This window comes from Taudactylus pleione, unplaced genomic scaffold (genome assembly GCF_031769625.1).
Source record: "Taudactylus pleione unplaced genomic scaffold, aTauple2 ptg002601l, whole genome shotgun sequence".
Lineage (NCBI taxonomy): Eukaryota > Metazoa > Chordata > Amphibia > Anura > Myobatrachidae > Taudactylus > Taudactylus pleione.
In genome coordinates this window covers 439,402-458,994 of record NW_028286979.1, presented here as the reverse complement: position 1 = coordinate 458,994, position 19,593 = coordinate 439,402, and the positions used below count along the sequence as shown (strand labels likewise).

Here is a 19,593-nt window from a genome sequence, read left to right as displayed (position 1 = left end):
AAACCAGTTTGGGCTTCCTAAGTCTTAGCACCTTCTAAGCTCTTACACAACATAGAAGCTTCCTAAACACAAACAACTTGATTTCCCCAACTTGCAGGGGTATTACTGGAGACCTCTGCATTGCATTTCAATGAAAGAGCTGTAAACAAAGGTTTGGTCACTACACCAGGATAATTACATATCACTAGGAGGTGAGAATGTCTCATAACCATTTGACTTAAATGTTACAGCCTTCTAAAACAAAACAACTTATACTGTACATTCCTTATAAGTACATTGGCTAAACATTTAAAAATACATTAACACAACTGCGCACAGCTAATTGAATGACATGTTCAAACACATTACTTATACATTCGCAGTACGTGGCGCACTGCGCCTAAAGGTCCTTTTAAAAATGGTGCCACAGCATGAGGGTTAATCTCTTCAGTGCCGTGGCAGCCAGTTTAATCACGTGTGGTCGGCATCCGGCCACAGACCTCATGGCCTCCCGACACATCAACAAACTGCCTGTGTACGGGTCAAGAACAAGAGACAGAGGCACTTCCGGTGACCGCGCTGTCGGTCAGGTGGACCTTCCAGTTTCTTTCCTCCGTTCTCCCTTCCTCGAGTAATACGCAAATTCAAGCAAGAAGATGGCCCGCTCCTGCTGATAGCTCCAGTGTGGCCCAGACGACACTCAGACCTTCGGAGTCTCTTCGTGGATGCTCCGATGCTGTTGCCTCAACATCCAGACCTGTTGTCTCTAGGTCCTTGCCATCACCCGGACCTGGGTCCTTTGTCTTTGACGGCGTGGCTGTTGAGACTGCCCTCTTAAGGTCCAGGGGTTTTTCCAGCTCTGTGGTTAACACCATGTTAAGAGCTCGAAAGCCTTCATCTACAAGAATTTACCATCGAGTGTGGCATACTTTCTTTCAGTGGTGTCGCCCTAGAGGCTATCCTCGGGTTTTCCAGATATCCAAAGTGTTGGCTTTCCTACAGACGGGCTTAGATCACGGTCTTCGCCTTGCTTCTCTGAAGGTGCAGGTTTCTGCCCTGTCAGTTTGGTTCCATCTTAGGCTTGCTTCTCTTCCTGATGTCCGCACCTTTATGCAAGGTGTACTCCATATTCATTCTGGCTCCTTGGGATCTGACTAAGGTCCTTAGGGCTCTCCAAGGACCGCCATTTGAACCACTGGACTCAGTGGATTTGAAATGGCTTACATTTAAGACTGTATTCCTTCTGGCCATTGCTTCGGCTGGAAGGGTCTCAGAATTGGGGGCTCTCTCATGTGAGGCCTCCATTTCTCATTTTTCATAGAAACGGCTGTGCTTCACACTTGTTCTGGGTTTCTTCCACAGGTGGTCTAGTTTCCACATCAACAAGGAAATGATTGTGCCAGCATTTAATTCACCTGACCTCTCGGTTGGTGAGGTCACTTTGGATGTGGTGCGGGCCTTAAAAATTTATGTTGACCGCACCGCTACTTTTAGGAAGTCGGACTCTTTGTTTGTCCTTTATGGCTTCCGGAAGAAGGGTTGGCCTGCCACTAAGCAAACGTTGGCAGGATGGATTTGCATGGTTATTTCTGAAGCTTATGTTTATGAAGGCCTTCCTGTTCCATCTTCAGTTTGGGCTCATTCCACTAGGTCTGTGGGTCCTTCGTGGGCAGCTCGACGTGGTGCCTCAGCGTTTCAGCTGTGTAAGGCAGCCACATGGTCATCTGTCCATACTTTCGTAAGGTATTATGCATTTGATACCTTCGCCTCTCAGGATGCTTCCTTTGGGTGGCGGATTCTCCTTTCAGCACGAGAGCATCCCCATCCTTTAAGGATACTGCTTTGGGACATCCCCAAGGTATCCTGTGGATACCCTATGGACCCTGCAGTAGAAAATAAGAGATATGCTAAGAACTTACCCTTGTTATCTCTATTTCTACGAAGTCCATAGGGTTCAACCAGACTCCCGCCCTGTCGCACCTGTACTGCAGTTGGGCTTGGCTCTGGTCACTGTTTTTTCCGACGAAAGACCCACAGACTGGTTTTTCCATCTACTTTCCGTGTTCCAGACTTTCTTCTCCCTCTTTTCTCCTCTTACGGCCTATGGCTTGTGACGTAACAGAGTCCCTGAGGCTCGTGGGCGGGGTATAGGAGAGGGACCCCAGTGCATCCTGGGAGTCTGAAAACTTTATCTCTGTGATGCCTGACGTCATCACCTATACCCCAAGGTATCCTATGGAACCCTATGGGCTTCGTAGAAATAGAGATAACAAGGGTAAGTTCTTACCATATCTCATTATTATTAGTAGTAGTAGTAGTTTACAGGGGGAGCAGTCTCTGGTGTTCTGTTATTATTAGTAGGCAGGTGGGCATGCCCTGTGGTGTCCTGGTATTATTAGTAATATTGTTGTTATTATTATTATTGTTATCAGGGGAAGCAGCTTGTGTTGTCATTATTATTAGTATTATTATTATTATTTTAATAATAATACCAGGACACCACAGTCCACTCTCCCTGCATAATAACAATAATAGGACACCATAGGTTGCTTGCCCTGATAATGAAAATATGTATTAGTAGTAGGGATGTGCAGGCTCGGATAGGTTCGAGTTTGCACGTGGAGTTCGGATTTTTCCCTCCAAAAAAACGGAACTCAGAACGAGGCAAAACGTCATCTTACATGGACGAACATCATCATTCCTGGTCTTTTGTCCAGGAATGATGATGTTCGTCCATGTAAGATGACGTTTTGCCTCGTTCTGAGTTCCGTTTTTTTGGAGGGAAAAATCCGAACTCCACGTGCAAACTCGAACCTATCCGAGCCTGCACATCCCTAATTAGTAGTAGTAGTATTAGTGTACAGGGGGAGCAGTCTTTGGTGTCCTGTTGTTTTTATTAAGTGGGGGAGTGCCCCGTGGTATCCTATTAATAATAGTAAATGAGATGGATGTATGGAGTGACAAGGATGTAGGAACCCAGTGGGATTGTTGTGGTAAATGAATGGGAAGATTGTGGGCACTGAGTGGGATGTGTATGCCACATAACTGCTCAGAACTCAGTTGCATAGACTGCATGTGTGTATTCCAATGAGCACACAATTCTGTGAATTAGCAGCTCCAACATTTTGTGAGAGTGCTGAATCTGCAGTTAACCACAGGGTGTGATGGCATACCATATCTGTATTGCGCAAGGACAACATCCATTAAGGCGTCAGCCTTAATGATTGTAATTTTTAGTTTGAGTGGCACAAAATCAGAAGGTTTTGTAAAATTTCAGATCATGTCTAAGGAGCCTTAATTTGACATGTGAAACCGTAAGGTTTTTTTGTCTATGGAATTTCATAGCTTTTTTAAAATTCATTATCAGGGTTTGGAGGTCCAAACCGGCCACCTGCAGGGGAGAAGGGAAACAAAATGGTACACTAGCGCAGGTGGAAGAGGGGCCAGCACACAGGTTGTTTGGGAAGTGCAGAGTGCGAGACGGCTGCAGGGGCAGGCTGTAGGCATGCGGGTTAGTGGCAGCAGCGGTGGTGCAGAGCAGTGGCAGCAGTGCAAAGGGGGCATCAGCGGGTGACAGAAGGCTCACCGGTACTGCGCATGCACCTGAGAAAATAAAATCAATAAGTCACAGATGCACGAACGCAGCAGTGAGATCCATCTATGCATCTGTTAAAAATTGTATGTGTAAAATAAAAAAAGGTGCCCTGTGCCCCCAAAGCACAACCAGCATTGGGCTTTTAACGGCCAGTCCTGGTTGTGCTTAAATACAGGGACAAATAACATAGGGGTCCCCTGTACTTAAGCACAACCAGCACCGGGCTAGTCAGAACCAGCCCTAGTTGCCAAAATACGAGGAACAAACGACGTAGGAGTCCCCTGTACTTTGAACAACCAGCACTGGGCTCTGATCTGGTCCTGGTTTTGGAAATACAGGGGGAAAAATGAGTAGGGTCCCCCTGTATTTCCAGAACCAGCATCGGACTTTTTCTAGCGGGGGACTAATGTCACAGCCAGGGGAGCCCTTTCACTGGGCCCCCCAACCGCAGCATTACCTGGGGGGGCGGCGGCCTTTAAGCTCTTTTTCATGGCCTCCGCCACCCCAGGACTTCGGCATCTTTGCCTGGCGGGCGCCAATCTGCCAGGGCTTTGGTGTCTTCGTCTGGCATGCGCCAACCCGCCAGGGCTTCGATGTCTTCGCCTAATGGGCGGCAGCCTGTGTCAGCTCTTTTACATGGCCACTGCCCACTAGGACTTTTGGCATCTTCTTTCCTCAGGATCTCTTATTTGCTCCCTCCCGGCCATCGGACTGCCATACTGTCTCCTCGCGCAGGCTTACAGGGGGCGATGATGAGGGGGCGAGGCAATGACGTTGCGAGCCATGGCGGGGGTTTGCAGGGGTATAGAGGACCTAATGGGAGCAGGGGCACAGAAGAGAGGGGTGCAGGGGTATAATGGAGGTAGTGGGGGCAGGGGCACAGAGGAGAGTTGGGTGCAGGGGTATAGAGAGGGGAGCAGGGACAGAGGAGAGGGAGTGTAGGGGTATAGAGGAGAGGGGGGTGCAGTGGTAAGGAAGAGGTAGTGGGAGCAGGGGCACAGAGGAAAGGGAGTGTAGGGGTATAGAGGAGAGGGGTGTGCAGTGGTATATAAGAGGTAGTGGGAGCAGGCGTACAGAGGAGAGGTGCACGGGCAAAGGATAGGTGCAGGGATATAGAGGGGGTAGTGGGTGCAGTGGCACAGAGGACAGGGTGTGTAGGGGTATAGAGGAGCTAATGGGGGCAGGGGCACAAAGAAGGGGGGTGTTTGTGTATAGAGGAGGTAGTGTGGGCAGGGGCACAGAGGAGAGGGGGCCATAGATGAGGCAGGGACACAGAGGAGAGGGGGGTGTGAGGGTATAGAGGAGGTAGTGAGGAAAGGCGCACAGAGGAGGGTGTGTGTAGGGGTATAGAGGAGCTAATGGGGGCAGGGGCATAGAGGAGAGGGTGTGTAGGGGTATAGAGCTAATGGGGACAGGGGCCTAGAGGAGAGGGTGTGTAGGGGTATAGAGGAGATAATGGGGGCAGGGGCATAGAGGAGAGGGTGTGTAGGGGTATAGAGGAGCTAATGGGGGCAGGGGCATAGAGGAGAGGGTGTGTAGGGGTATAGAGGAGCTAATAGGGCAGGGGCATAGAGGAGGGGGGGTGTAAGGGTATAGATGAGGTAGTGGGGGAAGGGGCATAGAGAAGGCACAGGAAAAGAAGAGAGTTGCAGGTATATAGAGGAGGGGGTGTGTAGGGGTATAGAGGAGCTAATAGGGGCAGGGGCACAGAGGAGAGGGGGGTGTAAGGGTATAGAGAAGATAGCAGGGGCACAGAAGAGAGGGGGGGCAGGGGCACAGATGACAGGGCCATAGAGGTAACAAGAACACAGAGGAGTGGGAGGATGCAGGGGTATAGAGGGTTGTGGTGGCAGGAGCACAGAGGAGAGGGGGGTGCAGGGGTATAAAGGAGGTAGTGGAGGAAAGGGCATAGATGAGGAAGGGACATTGGAGAGAGGAGTGTACAGAGGAGGAGGTAGTGGGGGCAGGGGCAGAGGAAAGGGGGGCATGGGCAGAGGAAAGAAGGTGCAGGGTTACAGAAGACAGGGGGCCATTGAGGAGGCAGGGGCACAGAGGTGACGGGGGTGCAGGGGTATATAGAGTTGTGGGGACATGAGCACAGAGGAGAGGGGGTGCTTGGGTATAGAGGAAGTAGTGGGGGCAGAGGCAGGGGCATAGATGTGGCAGGGGCACAGAGGAGAGGGGTGTGCAGGGTTTAGAGGGGTTAGTTGGAATAGGGGCACAGAACTGAGGGGATACAGGAGATAGTGGGGGTGGGGGCACAGAGGAGAGGAGGCATTGAGGATTCAGAGGCATAGAGGGTTGTGGGGGCAGGAGCACAGAGGAGATGGGGGTGCAGGGGTCTAGAGGGTTGTGGGCACAGAAGAGAGGGGGTGCTGATGTAAAGAGGCACTAGTTGGGGCAGAGGCACAGAGGAGGGGTATAGAGGAGGCAGTAGGAGCACAGAGGAGGGGTATAGAGGAGGCAGTAGGGGCACAGAGGAGAGGGGGTGCAGGGGTATAGAGGGTTGTGGGGGCAGGAGCACAGAGGAGAGGGTGTGCAGGGGTATAGAGGAGGCAGTAGGAGCACAGAGGAGGGGCATAGATGAGGCAGGTGCACAGAGGAGAGGGTGTGCAGGGGTATAGAGGAGGCAGTAAGGGCACAGAGGAGGGGCATAGATGAGGCAGGGGTATAGAGGAGGCAGTAGGAGCACAGAGGAGGGGCACAGAGGAGGCAGGGGCACAGAGGAGAAGGGGGAGCAGGGATATAGAGGGTAGTGGGAGCAGAGGCACAGAACAGAGTGGGGTGCAGGGGGATACAGGAGGTAGTGGGGGCAGGGGCACAGAGGAGAGGGGGTGCAGGGGTATAGAGGGTTGTGGGCACAGAAGAGAGGGGGTGCTGATGTAAAGAGGCAGTAGTTGGGGCAGAGGCACAGAGGAGGGGCATAGATGAGGCAGGGGCACAGAGGAGAAGGGTGCAGGGGTATAGAGGGTAGTGGGAGGAGAGGCACAGAACAGAGTGGGGTGCAGGTGAATACATGAGTGGGGACAGAGTGGGGCAGGGGCACAGAGGAGAGGGGGGGCAATTGGCACAAAGAGGGGAGCATTGACAGAGGAAACGGGGGCACAGGGGTATAGAGGAGGTGGTAGGGGCAGGGGCACAGAAGACTGGGCCATAGAGGTGACAGGGGAGTGCAGGGGTATAGAGGGTAGTGGGAGCAGAGGCACAGAGCAGAGTGGGGTGCGGGAGGATACAGGAGGTAGTGGGGGTAAGGGCACAGAGGAGAGGGTGTGCAGGGGTATAGAGGAGGCAGTAGGGGCACAGAGGAGAGGGGGTGCAGGGGTGTAGAGGGTTGTGGGGGCAGGAGCACAGAGGAGAGGGTGTGCAGGGGTATAGAGGAGGCAGTAGGAGCACAGAGGAGGGGCATAGATGAGGCAGGGGTATAGAGGAGGCAGTAGGAGCACAGAGGAGGGGCATAGATGAGGCAGGGGCACAGAGGAGAAGGGGGGTGCAGGGGTATAGAGGCTAGTGGGAGCAGGGGCACAGAACAGAGTGGGGTGCAGGGGGATACAGGAGGTAGTGGGGGCAGGGGCACAGAGTAGAGGAGGGGTGCAGGCAGGGGTATGGAGGAGAGAGAGAGCGCTCATGCACAATTTCCTACCCACCTCTATGTACTGCAGCAGAACAGGCTTCAAATAGGGGCAGGCACTCCACGGCTTTACGCCCTCCCCCTGCTGATACACAGGCGAATCGCGGCATTATGTCAGCGAGGGGGCGGGGCTTCCACCATCAGCTGCGATCTCCCAGTGATGGAGGGTGCCATCAGTGGCCGCCGGGAGAGTGCAGACGGCAGTGACTGGGGAGAGGGCTCCACGACACACAGCTCCCCTGACACCGGCTTCTACTGCTTGTAACCGAGATGCAGGTGCCACATGGACTGTAGGGAGGATCGGAGATACCGCTTGCACTTCTTGTCCGGGGTGCAGGTGCTGCCAGTGCCTGTACGGGGGGAGGGGAAATCGGAGGTACCATTTGGAATGGGGGTTGATTGTGTAGGTGCTGCCAGTGCTGGGGGAGGATTGGAGGTGCTGCCAGTGCTGGGGAGGAGATCGGAGGTGCCTCCAGTGCGGGGGAGGATTGGAGGTGCCGCCAGTGCTGTAGAGGAGATCGGAGGTGCCGCCAGTGCTGGGGGAGGAGATCGGAGGTGCCGCCAGTGCTGGGGGAGGAGATCGGAGGTGCCGCCAGTGCTGGGGGAGGAGATCGGAGGTGCCGCCAGTGCTGGGGGAGGAGATCGGAGGTGCCGCCAGTGCTGGGGGAGGAGATCGGAGGTGCCGCCAGTGCTGGGGGAGGAGATCGGAAGTGCCGCCAGTGCTGGGGGAGGAGATCGGAGGTGCCGCCAGTGCTGGGGGAGGAGATCGGAGGTGCCGCCAGTGCTGGGGGAGGAGATCGGAGGTGCCGCCAGTGCTGGGGGAGGAGATCGGAGGTGCCGCCAGTGCTGGGGGAGGAGATCGGAGGTGCCGCCAGTGCTGGGGGAGGAGATCGGAGGTGCCGCCAGTGCTGGGGGAGGAGATCGGAGGTGCCGCCAGTGCTGGGGGAGGAGATCGGAGGTGCCGCCAGTGCTGGGGGAGGAGATCGGAGGTGCCGCCAGTGCTGGGGGAGGAGATCGGAGGTGCCGCCAGTGCTGGGGAAGGATCGGAGGTGCCGCCAGTGCTGGGGGAGGAGATCGGAGGTGCCGCCAGTGCTGGGGGAGGAGATCGGAGGTGCTGCCAGTGCTGGGGGAGGATCGGAGGTGCTGCCAGTGCTGGGGGAGGAGATCGGAGGTGCTGCCAGTGCTGGGGGAGGAGCTCTGAGGTGCTGCCAGTGCTGGGGGAGGATCGGAGGTGCCGCCAGTGCTCGGGGAGGAGATCGGAGGTGCTGCCAGTGCTGGGGCAGGATCGGAGGTGCTGCCAGTGCTGGGGGCGAAGATCGGAGGTGCTGCCAGTGCTGGGGGAGGAGATCGGAGGTGCTGCCAGTGCTGGGGGAGGATCAGAGGTGCACATGCTCCAGCTTCTGCGCCTCTGGGTCAGCACCTCATGCATAGTCCTCCCTGAGTTCCTCATTGCCCGTAGCAGCGCGTATTTCGTACATACACCCCCTGCTGCGGCTGCGCAACAAGTTGAAAAGTCCTATCTCTACAATGGCACATTCTTGAGGTAATAGTTTAAAAACTGTAACTTTCTAATGTACCTGAACCCCAAAAGCATGTACCCTGGCACAATAGCTACCTAATGAAATAAACCCCAAGTCTAAATTCCACCTCTACCCTGAGTTTTGCCTTCCCAAATATCCCCCATAGACTACAGCAGAAAAGGGTTCCTAATTGAGAATGTCAGAAAAAAGTGACTGTTGGAGATTTAGATTACTGCCATGTCCTCATCTTTTATGTTTATGCCCTGAAATTTGGCACACAGCACCCAGTGACAGTTCTACCCGGCCATGCCAAATTTCAGCTCCGTACCTCTAATAGCTTTTGAGGTGTAAACCCTTAAACGCCATGCTCCCCCCCTCCAGAAATCTGTTTTTTTAGATGCAGCCTTAATATAAGGGCACAACTGTGCCTATGTATATACACCACTGTGCCTATGTATATACACCACTGTGCCTATGTATATACACCACTGTGCCTATGTATATACACCACTGTGCCCTTATATTATATATATATACACCACTGTGCCTATGTATATACACCACTCTGCCTATGTATATACACCACTGTGCCCTTATATTATATATATATACACCACTGTGCCTATGTATACACACCACTGTGCCCTTATATATATACACCACTGTGCCTATGTATACACACCACTGTGCCCTTATATTATATATATATACACCACTGTGCCTATGTATATACACCACTGTGCCCTTATATTATATATATACACCACTGTGCCTATGTATATACACCACTGTGCCATTATATTATATATATACACCACTGTGCCTATGTATACACACCACTGTGCCCTTATAATATAGGAGGATCAGCCTGGTGTTGTTATTTCTTATTGTTATTATACAGGGGGAGCAGCCTGTGGTGTCCTGGTATTATTATTATTATTATACAGTAGGATCAGCCTGTGGTGTCCTGGTATTATTATTATTATACAGTAGGATCAGCCTGTGGTGTCCTGGTATTATTATTATACAGTAGGATCAGCCTGTGGTGTCCTGGTATTATTATTATTATACAGTAGGATCAGTCTGTGGTGTCCTGGTATTATTATTATACAGTAGGATCAGCCTGTGGTGTCCTGGTATTATTATTATTATGCAGTAGGATCAGCCTGTGGTGTCCTATTATTATTATGCAGTAGGATCAGCCTGTGGTGTCCTAGTATTATTATACAGTAGGATCAGCCTGTGGTGCCCTGGTATTATTATTATTATTATTATACAGTAGGATCAGCCTGTGGTGTCCTGGTATTATTATTATTATTATGCAGTAGGATCAGCCTGTGGTGTCCTGGTATTATTATTATTATTATTATGCAGTAGGATCAGCCTGTGGTGTCCTGGTATTATTATTATTATGCAGTAGGATCAGCCTGTGGTGTCCTGGTATTATTATTATTATGCAGTAGGATCAGCCTGTGGTGTCCTGGTATTATTATTATTATTATTATTATTATTATTATTATTATGCAGTAGGATCAGCCTGTGGTGTCCTGGTATTATTATTATTATTATTATACAGTAGGATCAGCCTGTGGTGTCCTGGTATTATTATTATTATACAGTAGGATCAGCCTGTGGTGTCCTGGTATTATTATTATTATTATTATTATTATTATTATACAGTAGGGTCAGCCTGCGGTGTCCTGGTATTATTATTATTATACAGTAGGATCAGCCTGTGGTGTCCTGGTATTATTATTATTATTATACAGTAGGATCAGCCTGCGGTGTCCTGTAGTAGTAGTAGTAGTAGTAATAATAATAACAAAAACAACAACGTCACATTGCAGACAGCTCCCCTTGTATAATAATAATAAACAGAGGACCTCATTCAGAGTCGGTTGTTGCGGCCGCACGGTCGTAAGGGAAAAGGGGCCGGATATGCAAATGATGCACTCGCAAGTTGCGTCCTTAAGATCGGATCGTTAGCTGGCCGACCAAGGGGAGGATGCGGCCGTAAGACAAAAAATACGCCCCCTTCTCGTACGCATTACACGGCATCTCCGGGCATATAAGGATTAATCGAGACCATCGGAACTGGTTGTAGAGCTAAAGGTTGACCATACCCTCTCTTAAGCACTACGATCAGGTCAGTGTACAAAACCACCCATGTCACGTGTGCCATGACACTACTTTGTAATTATGCACACCCATTAAACGCCGTTCGCATAATGAGGCACGCCTGCGTTCGGATCTCCACTCCCCCGTTTTCAAGCACCTTCCCGTTACCACCCACAAACGCCTCATCCTGTCACTCAAACTACCGACCTGGCTGTGTTCAAGGAGAGAGAAATTTCTGATTGTAGCAGCTAGTTTGCGCACGCGCATTGCGAACTTTACGTATGCGCAGTTTAGCGAACATCGGTGGCGTACGGCCGTGCGTCCGCAACGACCGACTCTGAATGAGGTCCAGAGTCTTTAGTACACATCACAAGCTCTGTATTCTCACTGATTCACTGAGGATGGACAATGACGGGAGTCAAAAGACTGAGTGTCTTACATCTCACCCTGGAGATCATTTACGTGCTGACTGGGGAGGTGAAATGGTCTGCAGGTGTCACAGTGACATCACTTATATCTATAGTAATAATACAGGGACATGACTGGGGAGGTGAGGGGACCTGGGAGTGTCACAGTGACATCACTTATATCTATTGTAATAATACAGGGACATGACTGGGGAGGTGAGGGGATCTGGGAGTGTCACAGTGACATCACTTCTATCTATAGTAATAATACAGGGACATGACTGGGGAGGTGAGGGGATCTGGGAGTGTCACAGTGACATCACTTATAGCTATAGTAATAATACAGGGACATGACTGGGGAGGTGAGGGGATCTGGGGGTGTCACAGTGACATCGCTTATATCTCTATATAATTAATATACAGGGACATGACTGGGAAAGTGAGGGAATCTGGGTCCCAATGTCTCAGGAGAACTGAGCAGGACCCAGAGCCCCATCACGGTGCCTCCACATCACTCACTGATACATGAGAGACACAATGATCAGAAGATCCTGGAACTCATCAACAAGATAATTCAGCTGCTGACTGGAGAGATGACTGCTGGGAATGTAACATTATACAGTAACACCGGGGGATGTGTCTGGGTGATGACTGGAGAGATGACTGCTGGGAATGGGACATTATACAGTAACACCAGGGGATGTGTCTGGGTGATGACTGGAGAGGTGACTGCTGGGAATGGGACATTATACAGTAACACCGGGGGATGTGTCTGGGTGATGACTGGAGAGGTGACTGCTGGGAATGGGACATTATACAGTAACACCGGGGGATGTGTCTGGGTGATGACTGGAGAGGTGACTGCTGGGAATGGGACATTATACAGTAACACCGGGGGATGTGTCTGGGTGATGACTGGAGAGGTGACTGCTGGGAATGGGACATTATACAGTAACACCGGGGGATGTGCCTGGGTGATGTCTGTATCATTGTGTGTGTCGGGTTCCTATAAGGTGTCTATGTCTCCATGCAGGAGGGGGAGTACATAGAGGAACACAAGGGTCTGTACAAGGATGTGATGTTGGAGAATCACCGGCCCCTCACATCACTGGGTAAGAGGAGACTGTCATTTATTGTACAGGGGGGAGCAGGTATGGGGGCCCCTTACACACATCACCTGATAATCACATATATACAATGTACTCAGTCACTGTGTCTCCTACAGATGGACTTAGTAACAGAAATACACCAGAGAGATGTCCCTGTCCTCTGTATTCCCAGGATTGTACAGAGGAGAATCACAGGATCCCACAGGAGCATCAGGTAGGTGGGATGTAGGGTCTCAGCAATATATCAAAGAGACTGTCACTATATGGTGTGTACAGAAGCTGTGTGTGTCTTATACACTGATATTATACGGTTTACACTCAATGATAATCCGACTGTATAATTTTATGGGTTATTTAGGGTGAAGGAAAATATAAATCCCAGCGCACCTTGTGGGGTACATGCAATAGATAACTGCAACAAGTTAAAACTTAAGTCCAGTCTGTCTGCTAGATGTCCATATTTATTACAAGAAATGATGGAATTTCTGTACAGTCCTTTCCAATGGAAAATACTGAAAAAGAGCAACTAATCACATAAAGTAATAAAACACCTAAAAATATACTGGATGTTATTATAACCCGGAGAGGACCTTTTAGGATTCACTCAGTGTTTTCCCCAGGCTGTTTTTTGCGGGTGCACCACCCGGCAATAATCAGCATACCACCCGGCACTTTGGGAGTCTGCAAGTGGGGACAGTATCTGGGAGCTGTATAAATAGGACCAGATCCTACAGACTTTGCAGCTTTTTCATAATCAGCCAACTGGGCCTCTAATAAGGAGAGAATTATTATATAAAATGTTAATTCAAGTTTAAATCATATGGTCAGGGTTTAAAACATTTTATTATTGCAAAGTCCCCCACCCGGCTAGAAAAAAATTCTGGGGAAAACACTGTTACTACTATATAAGAAGCTTCCCATATAGAACTACATATCAGGTACAAAAAAGAAAAATCTTTTTTCAAGAAAGAAAAAGAATAAAGTGGCTGGGATAAACAGGTGTACACTGATAGGGTGGGGTTATATTGAGGAATTGAGGATTTTATACATACTCCACATGGTTGGAAGATTGACAAAAAGAAAACTACTGTGCAAGTTCCCTATGACTATTACTATCTGACATTGGACATATTTCAATACTCCTAACTGAAGGAGCGCTGGGTTTGTTTTTTTTATATTTCCATTTGTTTTTTTAGGGAGGTGATCATGTATTTGAAATCTAGCTGCACCTGGTTTTTGAGCGCAGGTGTTACACATTACTTCACACTTGTTTATTTAGGGTGAAGATCTGACTGATATTAAGGCTAAAGATACACAGGGAGAAGAGATGTATGTGACTAATATGAAGGCAGAAGATACAGAGGGAGAAGAAGAGACGTATGAGACTGATATAAAGGCAGAAGATATAGAGGGAGAAGAGACGTATGTGACTGATATAAAGGCAGAAGATATAGAGGGAGGAGAAGAGATGTATGTGACTGATATGAAGCCAGAAGATATAGAGGGAGAAGAGACATATGTGACTGATATAAAGGCAGAAGATATAGAGGGAGAAGAGATGTATGTGACTGATATAAAGGCAGAAGATATAGAGGGAGAAGAAGAGATGTATGTGACTGATATGAAGGCAGAAGATACAGAGGGAGAAGAAGAGACATATGTGACTGATGTGAAGACAGAAGATATAGAGGGAGAAGAGACGTATGTGACTGATAATAAGGCAGAAGATATAAAGGGAGGAGAAGAGACGTATGTGACTGATAATAAGGCAGAAGATATAAAGGGAGGAGAAGAGACGTATGTGACTGATATAAAGGCAGAAGATATAAAGGGAGAAGAAGAGACGTATCTGACTGATAATAATGCAGAAGATATAAAGGGAGAAGAAGAAATGTATGCAAGGGGTGATCAGCAGTGTAAGGAGGAGGAAATCCCTACAGATATCAGCACAGGTGAGTAATAAACTTTTATTACATTAGTCACATATCCTCCTTGCTCAATCACTACAACAATTTCTTATCCTGCATCTTCCTCTATCAGTACAAACTAATGAGGGAAATGTATCTGACCAGTGGGGGAGTCAGAAGCCATCAGCCCCTATTATACTCCTGCTCCTCCTCACATCATGTCACTGTGTGTTACCAGCCCAGAGATCTAACCAGTCTCTCTTTCACACTTTCTGGTGTAACCCATACAGCCTACTATCATCTCTCACCAGTGGCCGTAGGATGGGCTAGTAATAACTCATAGTACTTGGAGGCTATAGTTGTTGTTGCTCATCTGCTTCCAAGATTCACTAGACACAGAAGACCTTTCTGCCCGCTGAAGAGATCACCATGTGGTTGGGGAACACGTCAGGAGGAAAAGGGGACACGGGACTTTTGGAGATTAAAACTTCTCGTTTTATAATGCAGTAGAGTAACAAATAATTTCCATCCACACTACTCTCCTGCATTTAGACATATCCAGAACCCACCACTGATAGAACATTACTTGGGTGTGAGGCTTCCTTAATCTGTGGATTTGGTATGCGCCGCAGCAGCCAATTGCCGTCGGCAGCGTCTCATCCAATCACCGCATGAGACCTCCATGCCTCTCCGATCTCCAGGCTCTCCATCAAACATCCTTCTTGGATGCTGGTGGTACCGGGCCCCTCCAGCAGCCTGCACTCCATCCCTGACTCCTTCTGACGGCTCTGTGCAGGAGGATTGGGAAGTTGACACTGCCCGGGGCATAAGCAAACTGGAGTTCTATAACTGGCTGCTGAGGGAGAAGCTGGGGCTGCAGCTCAGGCTAGAGGCCTACAACACTGACCTGGCCAGGGGCTCCCAATAGGAGTAAGGAAGTAACCACTGCCCCAACTGCTATCTACCCTTACCTCCTCCCTTCCCCTAGTGCTGCCCCAGCTTCTGTCCTGTCCCCTCCCTACCCCAGTACTCCCTGACCCTAACCCCTGCCTTGCCCCCCAGTACTGCCCCAGCTGCTATCTACCCTTACCTCCTCCCTTCCCCTAGTACTGCCCCAGCTTCTGTCCTGTCCCCTCCCTACCCCAGTATTCCCTGACCCTAACCCCTGCCTTGCCCCCCAGTACTGCCCCAGCTGCTATCTACCCTTTACTCCTATATACCCCTAGTACTTCCTACCCTTGTCCCCTCCCTGCCCCCAGCACTGTCTCAGATGTTGTCTGCACATACTACCCCCAACACTGCATGCCCTTACCCCTGTCTATCCCAACTTCTACTTGTCCCCAGTACTTTCCATGCTGCCGCCCCCAGGAATTTCCCAACTGCTTCCTGCCCTTAGCCCTCAAATGCAGTGCTGGGAAGAGAGAGGGGGCTATGTAAAATCAAGGTAATGTATTTACTGTATAAGCATTGTCTGTACTTCTAATATGAAATTCACTTTCCTTAGTGTACAGAATGTGTAGGCCATGTGGGGTGTTCTCATTGCATATGGGGAGCTCAAAAGCACAAATTGTGATGGACCCAGAAACTGTAGAGTAGGAGCTTACTCAGCATGATCACTGGATGAGCCAGAGCATTATGACCACCTTCCATATATACTGTTGTACCTGAGTGGAGGAAGATACCTATTCATGCAGAGTGGGGTGGCATGTACTGGGAATTGTCGTGGCTGTCTCAGTTTTCTGGCATATGACTATATATATTTATATCTATTGATATCGATTTATTTTGGTGCCAGTTAATAATTTATATAATACCCCAACATCTGCCCATTTCCTTAGTCTGTATTCTAAAAGGAATCTTGTAAGTAAACATTAATATTTCCAGATGTATTTTATTCCCAGCAGATGGATGTAGCAGCCAGAATATCTCAGAGGATTATATCGTTATAACTCAAAATTGTGAAATTGATGATGACATCACTCGAGATTCCCCAATTACCCCAGTTATGCCTCCAGTACCTCACAGTGCAGCTATATCACCTGATCCCTCTGATCATGGGGAGTGTTCTAAAAACTCTGATATTGGTGCATCTGTTACATCTCAGAAAGTAGATACAATATTTCCCTGTTCTATAGATTCCAAATGTTTTACACAGAACACAAAGCTTATCACTCAGCCAGGTGAGAAGCCATTTCCAGGTTCTGAGTGTGAGAAATGTTTCACAGAGAAATCAGTTCTTGTTACACACCAGAGACGTCACACAGAGGAGAAACTATTTCCATGTTCTGAGTGTGGGAAATGTTTTACATACAAATCACATCTTGTTACACATCAGAGAACTCACACAGGTGAGAAACCATTTCCATGTTCTGAGTGTGGGAAATGTTTTGCAAAGAAATCACATCTTGTTAGACATCAGAGAACTCACACAGGTGAGAAACCATTTCCATGTCTTGAGTGTGGGAAAAGTTTTGCACAGAAATCATATCTTGCTACACATCAGAGAACTCACACAGGTGAGAAACCATTTCCATGTTCTGAGTGTGGGAAATGTTTTACAGAGAAATCAGATCTTGTTACACATCAGAGAAGTCACACAGGTGAGAAACCATTTCCATGTTTTGAGTGTGGGAAATGTTTTACAAATAGAAAAGGTCTTGTTATACATCAGAGAAGTCACACAGGTGAGAGGCCATTTCCATGTCTTGAGTGTGGGAAATGTTTTAGAAATAGAAAAAGTCTTTGTATACATCAGAAAAGTCACACGGGTGAGAGGCAGTTTACATGCTCTGAGTGTGGGAAATGTTTTATGCAGCGGTCAGATCTTAATACACATCAGAGAAGTCACACAGGTGAGAGGCCGTTTACATGCTCTGAGTGTGGGAAATGTTTTACACTGAATTCAGCACTTGTTATGCATCAGAAGTTGCATACAGGTGAGAAACCATATCCATGTTCTGAGTGTGGAAAATGTTTTACACGGAAATCACATCTTAATGAACATCAGCGAAGTCACACAGGTGAGAGGCCATTTTCATGTTCTGAGTGTGGGAAATGTTTTAGACACAAATCGGCTCTTGTAGAACATCTAAGAATTCACACAGGTGAGAAACCATTTCCATGTCCTGAGTGTGGGAAATGTTTTACACTGAATTCAGTACTTGTTTGGCATCAGAGGTTGCACACAGGTGTGACACCATATCCATGTTCTGAGTGTGGGAAATGTTTTGCACAGAAATCAGGTCTTGTTACACATCAGAGAAGTCACACAGGTGAGAAACCATTTCCATGTCCAGAGTGTGGGAAATGTTTTACACACAAATCGTCTCTTGTTAAACATCAGAGAATTCACACAGGTGAGAAACCATTTCCATGTTCTGAGTGTGGGAAATGTTTTGCACAGAAATCAGGTCTTGTTACACATCAGAGAAGTCACACAGGTGAGAAACCATTTCCATGTCCTGAGTGTGGGAAATGTTTTACACACAAACCGTCTCTTGTTAAACATCAGAGAATTCACACAGGTGAGAAACCATTTCCATGTCCTGTGTGGTGTTAGTCAGGTGATACTTTGTGTTTGCAAGTGAGAATATTTTATCTAAAGTTCCTGAGTAAGCATAGTATTTCTCCTGTCACAGGCTCTTTAGTGACCTTTTCACGTTTCTTTTTTGTTATGGCCTCATTCAGTTACTGTACTAATAGCATTCTTGTGTATTTGTTCATTTGTTTTTGAAACCTGATAGACAAGTTCTTGCAAACATCCTTCCCCCAATTCACATTTCTGGAGTGATGATTCCAGGTGCCCGGAGGAATGTGAGGCTATAAACTGACTCTGACTGTGAGCCGCATGTAATGTGGGTGCAATTCTAGCCAACTGCCTCCTTCACAATTTTCTTGGCGGTATCCTGAGTCAGACACTCACCGCTCTCCACTGACTAGATCAGCCGTCATGGCCAGTAATGGCAACTTACACCTACCCAATATCTGACTGACATGGAACGGCCAAATGCAGAACTCCTATTAGCATGTACTTACATCTATACATCCACATGTCGACGCCCAGCTGAGATGTAGTCACTCCCATTTCACAGAAAGTTATGCGTCTAAGATATGAGCACCTCAGAATCACTTATTACTTACACCTATTACTAAGAAAGAAAAGTCTGGTACACAATGAGGACACAGCAATAGTGAGGCATATGGACTGTCTTTTATGTGGGTGCACCGGAAGCAGTAGCATTATGGGTATATTAGTGTTTTTATAAGACTGCATTCGCTCTCTTATCTGAGCAAAGAGGATGCTGCAAGGATCTTTTTCAAAGTTACTTTTGTGTCGATATTTTTATATAGGCTACATTATAGTTTTATTTTTCTGACATCACTTTATATTCTGACTTCTCTTGTCAGGATGTGGCCTGGGATCAGCCACTACTCACCATTGCGCCAGCTTCCCCTGATCTTCCTGATGGTCAGACACCGGGTTCAGTGGCAGGTGGTGCACTGAGTATTCTCTCCGGGGTCTGCTAGGACTTCCATGTGTGCATCCTGGTCCCATGGTGGTGGTCATGGGCGCATCTACGTTGGTCTCTATCACCTGACTAGTCCCTCATCCAGTGGTAGCCTTTCCAGCTCTCAGCTGACTCTCCAGTGGATGGCTACCTAGGAGTATAAAGCAGGACTCCAGGTAACAGGAAGGGGCCTGTTCAACTTTGTTCACTCTCCAGTGACTGTGGCCCTTACTTCGCTCCAGGCTCCATGCTCAGATATTCTCTGGTGCTTTTCTGCCTTAGGACCTCTAGTGTGCTCGTTCAGCTCTCATGCTGATTTCTGGTGTTCATCTCTCATGCTGATTTATCAGTGTATCTACGAGTTATTCTCTAGTGTGTTTTCTACGAGACATTCTCCAGTGATACCCTTACATGCCATCCTCCATTGTACTCTATGAGTCGTTCTTCAAGTACATCTACTACTGGTCTCTCACCAGTGTATTCTCTATGACTTATTTCCCAGTGTGGGTAGTTATCTTTCTCTACCCTGCCACCTTGTCTCATTGCTAGTTTCCGGGTACCTGACCAGAGGGCCGCGACCTGCCCATTGGGTGCCACAAAGCCCAAATACCAATTCAGTGATAGCACCTCGCCAAAAAAAAATGTGTGTCCCAGGGACCCCTCTATTTGAAAAAATCGGGGTCCTACCTGACCTTTTCTGGGTCCCATCTAAATTAAGGTTATCTGTAAATCTAACAATTTAGCAGCTACATCCCATGAAGCATGTAGCAGATGACATTGGCCCTGGTAGGAAAAAACAAACACATGAAGAAACACACACTA

General features: G+C 48.3%; 2 protein-coding genes across 2 annotated transcripts in view; both read left to right on the top strand.

Annotated features, from left to right (window-relative positions):
• Positions 1-19,593, top strand: part of LOC148431243 (uncharacterized) — a 257,621-nt gene that overhangs the window by 157,615 nt on the left and 80,413 nt on the right. The window contains 1 exon segment of the mRNA XM_088466172.1: positions 16,528-17,703. Within this exon segment, the coding sequence (XP_088322298.1) occupies positions 16,528-17,703 (1,176 nt within the window).
• Positions 12,275-14,372, top strand: LOC148431244 (uncharacterized). The gene is made up of 3 exons (XM_088466170.1): positions 12,275-12,359; positions 12,473-12,570; positions 13,636-14,372. Exons 1-3 carry the CDS (start codon positions 12,275-12,277, stop codon positions 14,314-14,316), a joined length of 864 nt encoding a protein of 287 aa, XP_088322296.1. The 3' UTR covers positions 14,317-14,372.

What these genes read in the sequence shown, in the direction of transcription:
- LOC148431244 (XM_088466170.1), top strand. Translation starts at nt 12,275, where the DNA reads ATGCAGGAGGGGGAGTACATAGAGGAACACAAGGGTCTGTACAAGGAT. An exon ending in CCGGCCCCTCACATCACTGG is followed by an intron (nt 12,360 to 12,472) that starts GTAAGAGGAGAC and finishes TGTCTCCTACAG; the next exon opens with ATGGACTTAGTAACAGAAAT. An exon ending in GGATCCCACAGGAGCATCAG is followed by an intron (nt 12,571 to 13,635) that starts GTAGGTGGGATG and finishes TTGTTTATTTAG; the next exon opens with GGTGAAGATCTGACTGATAT.